At 41.0% G+C, this 7,238-nt stretch overlaps 1 protein-coding gene across 1 annotated transcript; it reads left to right on the top strand.

The window, feature by feature from the left end:
* Window positions 1-1,524: 1,524 nt before the first annotated feature.
* LOC132992184 (pappalysin-1-like) lies at window positions 1,525-2,680 on the top strand. Its single transcript, XM_061061361.1, has one exon. It carries the CDS (start codon window positions 2,094-2,096, stop codon window positions 2,496-2,498), a length of 405 nt encoding a protein of 134 aa, XP_060917344.1. The 5' UTR covers window positions 1,525-2,093; the 3' UTR covers window positions 2,499-2,680.
* The last annotated feature ends 4,558 nt before the right edge of the window (window positions 2,681-7,238 follow it).

The raw sequence follows: 7,238 nt of genomic DNA, 5'->3' as shown, positions 1-7,238 counted from the left end.
TGGCCAAAAGAAAGCAGAGCGAGACTGTTTGTTAAAAAAAAAAAAACACTATTAGCACACGTGCATAATGAGATCAGCAAAGTCGTACCACTTTGTCAACAAGGGCCGTCAATATCAACACAAACTAGTCACTAACAGGAGCTTTAAATGATTGATCAAATTAAAGAAGTAAAACAGAGACAAGAACTACTTTCACTTCTCCATTGTTCATTGTTACTTCCTGGATCTTACTTTATTTGAAAAGACATTAAAGCTCCATTGAGGACTTTCAGTTTGTGTCGAATTTGGCACCCCTAGTGGACAAAGCTGTAACTTTAATCTCTTTGCGTATTCTGTCCTGTACATGCATAAGCAGAGTTTTTATTATTATCAAAACTCTCTTCCCACTCACCTTGAATCGTTGCCATGGTTAATGTAAACAAATGCTGTTTTGACTTGGTGCTGTTTATCATCTCATCTGACACCTACCCTGCAATGGTGTTTACAGGCATTAAAAATAATTATACATAAATAATCTGTTTTATTTTGAAGCATCTGCATTAATTTAATTATTAATTAAGTCAGTTTTAAACCCGGTTACAAACTCCTCACAGGAGCTTTAATGGAAGCATGACTTTGACGACAGTAGGATCTATTTCTATAATAAATGTTTTTTTGCCTAAGTTAAAATGTAGCATAAGTGAGTTCCACTTAGTACTTATAATTTTTTATATAGAAAAAACCCCACGGTATTTTCAAATGTAGCAGCTTGAAATCGTTTTTATTGCTCAATATTGTTTTTTCATTTAAAAGAAACTGTTTGATATCTAACACTTTTTTTTAAATTTCATATTAAAACATTTTGTATTTGCATTAAGGAGCATTCTAATCTGTCATATATGACTTTACGCGGAGCTTTGAGAAGAGATCTGAAGAAGGAGAAACACATATCTGAGTAAAGTCTTCATGATGTCAGACCCGTCTGCTTGTGCTCTTGTGTTGTGGACTCGCTGGAAGTGTTGGATTGTTTAAATTGTAACCGCTAGAGGGATACATATACGCCTTTCAAAACTCTGTAAACACCATCCTATCACTATGTGCCACAGAGAGAATTACCGTCAGTGAGAGTTGCCTACCTGTGTGACTTCCCACTTTGAAAACCCCCCCCCCCCCCCCCCACACACACACACACACACACACACACACACACACACACACACACACACACACACACACACACACGCATACACACACATACACACACACAGCCCCGGAACATTTGAAACATGAGTTGTTCTTAAAAAGACTTGGAGAGAAAACTGCCTCTAGAGCTGGACGCCGAGCCACGACTCCTCCAAGTGTATCTGCTCCAGGCAATCAATGAGGACCGCGATGGTTACTACTTCTGCAGCTCTCTGCCCCTCTTTCTCTCATTCGCCTTAGCACATATTATAGTGCATTTCAACTTTTGTACAGGCACACAGGCGAGGGGGAAGTTTGGATTCCTTTTTTTTTTTTTTTTTTTTTTTTGCTCCCAATTTACCTCTTTGTTTCCTGTAATAAATATGAGAGGTCGCTTTGTTGTCACTTTTCTTTGGGATTTAATATGTGCCATTTCTTATGCTGTTTTACGGGTAGGATAAGGAAACAACAAAAAGGTGTGACAAGAGCTTGGCGGACAACTGTGGATTTCTGCGAGTAACTCCTACACCGTCCAAAGGGGATGAGGGGGGCATCGGCCGGACCCCCCTCTTGATTGATCACTTATTAGTCATCCCTTTGGCTTAATGGGAACCCATTGAAAAGGCAACGTGGAACACACACATGAATCAAATATTCCTGTGTCCCCTGAATGTCTCCAGAGTAGTTTTGCTTAAGAGAGGGGGTCGTGGCTTAGCATTATAAAGAGGGAAAAACAGCATAGCTTTATGGGTTTATTTAGACAGTTTCTACGCTTTGACATTCTACGGCTGTAAAAAGACAGAAGGAAAAACTCGAGAGGATTCCAAAGAGACACTGTGGACATATTTTTTTCTAGGTATTCCGTTTTTTAATTTTTTTTGTTTTAATTTTTTTTTCTTTAATTTTTTAATATTTTTTTCCTCTCCCGAAAAATGAAACTTTGGACATCTCCCTGGGTGTCTTGCCTGGTGATTCTCATCTTGTGTTTTGGATCAGAGTGCGGGACAGTCCGTAGAAAGGGGAGATCCAAGAGGGAGTTAGTGCGCATTAGGGAGGCGAAAGCCACCATCCCAGGGGCTTGTGCCACACGTCTGCCCCGGGGCAAACGCTCTTTGCCCGGCTTGGAGCGACGGGTGCTCCGGCAGCGTCGGCGCTCCTCTCTGGCGGAGGAAAACTCTCCAGACCGGGGGAAAGCGGTCTACTTTACCGGCAGAGGGGACCAGCTGCGGCTGAAGCCCGGCGTGGAGATACCCCGAGGAAATTTCACTCTGGAGATGTGGATCAAGCCGGAGGGAGGTCAACGATCACCCACAGTGATTGCAGGTAGGACAGTCTAAATATCCTCCATGAAATTGTCAACAAAACTCCTTTTAACAGAGTTTCTCCAGAGCCAGTTAAATGAAACAAAAACATGCACACGTGAAATAATGCATCCCTGTGTCATTAAGTCAAATCAAAGAAAGCAACATGCAGTTTCAGCGAGTTGAAAATGAGTTCATCTATCAGACTAGACAATGATGTAATGCTATAAAAAGTACAGCGGATATTTTAGGTAGTGCAAGCATAGGGTCACTGAAGATTTGATCACATTTATGTTGGCCACCTTGCAGAAAGAAAACGATGCAATGTGCAAATTTACGCATTACTTTTCCTGCTATTCACTTGTGTAAAAATGCGTTTTATAAAGGTTATGATCATAAAGCCCCGAATGAGGAATACAGGCAGCAGATATAGGATACCGCATTACTTGACCGGCAGCTGATGTCACTGTGCGTAAAATGTAATTTCTCCGAGTCGTCTTTGCTATTTTAAAACTATGATGTAATGGCCAAAACTTTGAGAGCGAGCACGTCACGTCAGGCACAAAGCAGGGGAGAGATTTGCCGCGTGTGTGTGTGTGTGGAGACGCTCAGAGCACGCAGCTCGAGCCGCAAGCTTGAGTGTCCCCCAAAACCGACACCTATTGGATTGGCTACCGGAGTTACGGGACAGGAGTGAGAGACCAAGGGTTTCCCCTTCTTCCTGTCTGAAAATGTCCCGCTATGCATGTGTTCGTGCTATGGTGCCGTTAACAGTCGTGCGTCTCTCCAAAAACGCACGACTCGTGTGTAAAATCAGGCTTTAGAAAGGGCGAAATCAGATGTGGATGATTTATATATGTATCCTGACTGCGCAGTGTTGGACACACGCACTTGAATAGATGTCTGTCGTCAGAGGAAAGCTTCACACTTTGTGGTTGACATCTGCGCGCACTCCTTTTTGTCCTGCAGCCATGCGTAAAAGAGCAATAGAGAGGTGTTAAAAACAGTTCTGCATCATCGGGTTTTTTTTTTTTGACCAATGGCGCTTTTTTTGTGCAATACAGTATCGGACAGTTTTATTGTTGCTTTTCCTTGCCGATAGGGAGCGTTGCATACACAACTCATTGCCTGCTACAGTACTTGTGCAGATGGCTGCCTTTGAACTGAACTGAACTGAATTGAACTCAGTCCTCCTCAGCCGCCTTAATGCCAGCCTGCCTGCACGTTTGGGGACTTTACTGAACCATATGAGTAAATTTACATGCTCCTTTACTTTCCGTCTGTCTGACTTCACCCCCCCCCCCCCCTCCTAACACACACACACACACACATACACAATCACGTGTGTGTCTCTCTGTGTGTGTGTGTGTGTTTTGAGATACAGCACACTTCTAGGTAGTGCTAGCCAGTTGGCAGGGACAGGCTCTGTAAAACCAATCCCTTGTAAGAGTCTCAAACTGGGGGGGAGAGAGGGGGGGTGAGAGGGTCTGTTATGACCTGAGTGACTCTTAGATTTACAGGGGATGGACACAATAACAAGAACATCTGCATAGTATAAAGAAATCCTGTACAACAACAACACAAACGACCTCCACACCGATCAGTGAGTTCAATAAACATTGGCACTCTCAGGCACTCTCCTATTATATAAAATACAACTTTATCATGTTTTGTCTGCATCGTTGAACACCATTTCTTTTACAGGTGTTGTTTTTGCCACCCCCGCCCCTCCCCACCCCCCCACCCCCCCCCCCCCCCCCCCACTTGCGCTTGATGGAGATTAATATTAATGTGTAATCTTGTGTGTCCATTTTTTAAGATGTGCTCCCAAAGAGGGACCTATAAAGAGAACAAATATGATGACCGCACAAATTCAATAAAGCCTAATCTTTTAAATCCAATTCAGGACTCAAAAACCCCAGTGCCTCTGAAAATACTCCATCCACTTGTTTTGATCCCTGCACAGTGTTGTTTGCAGAATCTGTGTTTTTCACACTGTGTTGTTTTGACCACCGCCACTTCTCTCTCTTTTTTTTTTTTATATGTTACCATCTTCCAGATTTCAGTTTACCTTTTAGTTGCATGTTTACCCATGTTGTTGTTGTTGTTTTCCATTCTGTTTGCAGTAATCAGGAAGTGAGCAAAGTCTGCTTGGAAAATGTCATCGTGAAGCCCCTTGTACTTTTGCATCCTTTACCAACTTTGGACACTCTTGTTTGTGTTTGAGTTGTGTCTTGTTCTCGCATGACACCTATAAATGTGTTACGATTTCATATTGTTACAATGAACGAGTGAATTGTAACCGGCCTCCTAAGAAAATCAATTCCCACAGACTGTATAAAAGATGGACGTAGTCTCTGTGACATCACCTATAGGTTTCTGAAAAGAGGTTTTGAAGCCCATTGATGGTGGCCTCCATGTTGGAAGGCTCTCAACCTAACTTTTGATCAATCTAGCAAGAGGCAAAGAGGTAGAGCTGAGGCGAGCATTAAGCCTTCTGACAAACAGCTACAACGTAGTAAACTCAACCTGCCCCTAATCATGCAAATGTATGCATAACTCTCAGCCTTGATATACCTATATATAACAGGTGACTTCTTCACCCCTATCTCTGCAATAAAGAAATGATCTGTCTCGACCAAAACCTTTTTTTTCCCTTATCAGGCTGTGAACATGTTTATTTCTAATGTGAAAAAGAATGTTTTAGTATGGGACCTAACAGGGTTTCCCTGGCTTTTAGTGCCAGTATTCAGTGGACACTTGAGGAACTGCAGCTTTGATGCACTTCCACATTGGCTTCATTTTTCAACACTAGAAGTTTCCACTTGTCAGTCCCATATAAGTATAATGGAGAAACTTTTCTTTACACACTATCAAATTTGTATTTCTACTTTTTTGTTTAGGTTTATGATATAATGAACTTATATGTTTTCTTGCATCAGTTCTTGGAGAGGTAGAGCAAAGTGAGTGAAAAGAGAATTTTTCAGAAATCAATCATTTTTGCTTTCTACTCCACTGAGTCAATTCTTTTATCAAATAGAAGCGTGGAATCGACTTAAGTCCTCAAAATTGAACCCCAATACTTCCAGAGAAAAAAGTGATTCCTGTGCCGTCATTTCCCTCTGTGACATATCAGCTACATATGGTTAGCATTAATCCCAGGTTTAAAAAACATTTAAAGTATCATAAGAGTTTATACACACATTCACACAGACATGCACACCCATACACAAATGCATATGCAACCACACAATCAGATCATCAGGTTCTGTGTCCAAATGTTATGCAAACTTTGTTGTGCCCTATTAGCCCCTGTATCCGGGTCATGTTGGGTTGTCCCGCTTCAAAGTAGGAGGAAAATAAATGTCAAGAGAACAGACGCTCTCATCCATTGCCTGCTGGGGACAATTATTTGCAGAGGGTGGCAGATAATAGCTGCGATAACAGATATATTGTGGCGCTGTCATCAGGAGTGATGATACACAAAAAGATGTTTTAAATTGTGAAGGATGACTTCAAACATACTTAAAGCTCCTGTGAGGATTATTTAAGTGGTTATAAAACAGATTGAAATCAAGGGTGATGCCTCTTTATGTCATCAAAAATTAAACAAGTCCATCAGTGACAAGATTGACTATTTCTAGATTGTAGTTTTAAAAGCCTGTAACCACTGCTGCGGGGTAGGTGTCAGAGGAGACAATTTGCAGCCGGCTCAGGAAATAAACTTTTTTTTTTTTTTACATTTTCCACAGCAATTACTTATAATGATGAGTGATAAATTTGGCTGTGAAAAGAAAGCATGTTGAGATTTTTTTTTGTCATTGAATACTACCTACTTATGTATAGAACAAGAACAGCATAGATATAATATGGCCACAGGGGGGCGCCAGAATCGACACAAACTGAAAGTTCCTTACAGAAGCTTTAAAAACAGTTTGTTATTTCTGTTTAGACATATTGAGCGCAACTTCGATTCCAAGAGGACTTTTGGTTCTCTTAAAGCTCCCGTTTGAAACTTTTGGTTTGCGGTGATTCTAGCGCCCCCTGTGGACAAAAGGTTCTTTGCAGATGAAGTTATGCTTTCATAAAACTATCGTCTTACTGACTTTTAACTTTCAAATGTATGTAAAAAAGGCTGTTAAAGCAGAGTTTTTTTTATCAGTTCGACACATACCCTGCTGCAGACATTACAGACATTAATAATAACAATACAGAAATGATCAATCTCATTTCTGATGGTCTTGTTTGCTTTGGTAGCTCAGAAAGAGGCATCAGATACATTTTCAGTCTGTTTCATAACAAGCTGAAATCTCCCCACAGGAGCTTTAAGATCGTGACCTGTCAAGTGGTCGGAGTGATTGTAACACTTATCCTCAGTTATCATTGCCTCAACATCTTCACTCTTCTTTTGCGCCCTTCTGTGCCGTCATAAGAGTTCCCAAAGTCTTGACTTATGTTCTCACAAATGTACTGAAATTGTTTCCTGTGGTGACAGTGCCACATTATAAAAAATTAAGACCGCAGAAATAGTGGTGATTATTTACATCCTCTGACACTGGTTAACTTGTCGAAGTGCAACTTTGGATAGATTTATGACTGGTTAAGACCAACATTGTTTTAATTCAGACAATTTGACAGCTCAGTTAAACAGTTCAAGTCAAGTGTTTCTAAGTGTTGTGATGACATTTTTTGAAAGTCAGTAAGTCTTGTTTTTCTTAGAATTGTTTTTTAAAATATTAATGGAATTTTCCATTGTCCTGCCCGTGGCGGTCACTT

The sequence above is a fragment of the Labrus mixtus genome, chromosome 17, assembly GCF_963584025.1.
Source record: "Labrus mixtus chromosome 17, fLabMix1.1, whole genome shotgun sequence".
Lineage (NCBI taxonomy): Eukaryota > Metazoa > Chordata > Actinopteri > Labriformes > Labridae > Labrus > Labrus mixtus.
Note: the sequence above shows the minus strand (reverse complement) of the source record. Positions and strands in the feature narration are given on the sequence as shown.

What these genes read in the sequence shown, in the direction of transcription:
- LOC132992184 (XM_061061361.1), top strand. Translation starts at nt 2,094, where the DNA reads ATGAAACTTTGGACATCTCCCTGGGTGTCTTGCCTGGTGATTCTCATC.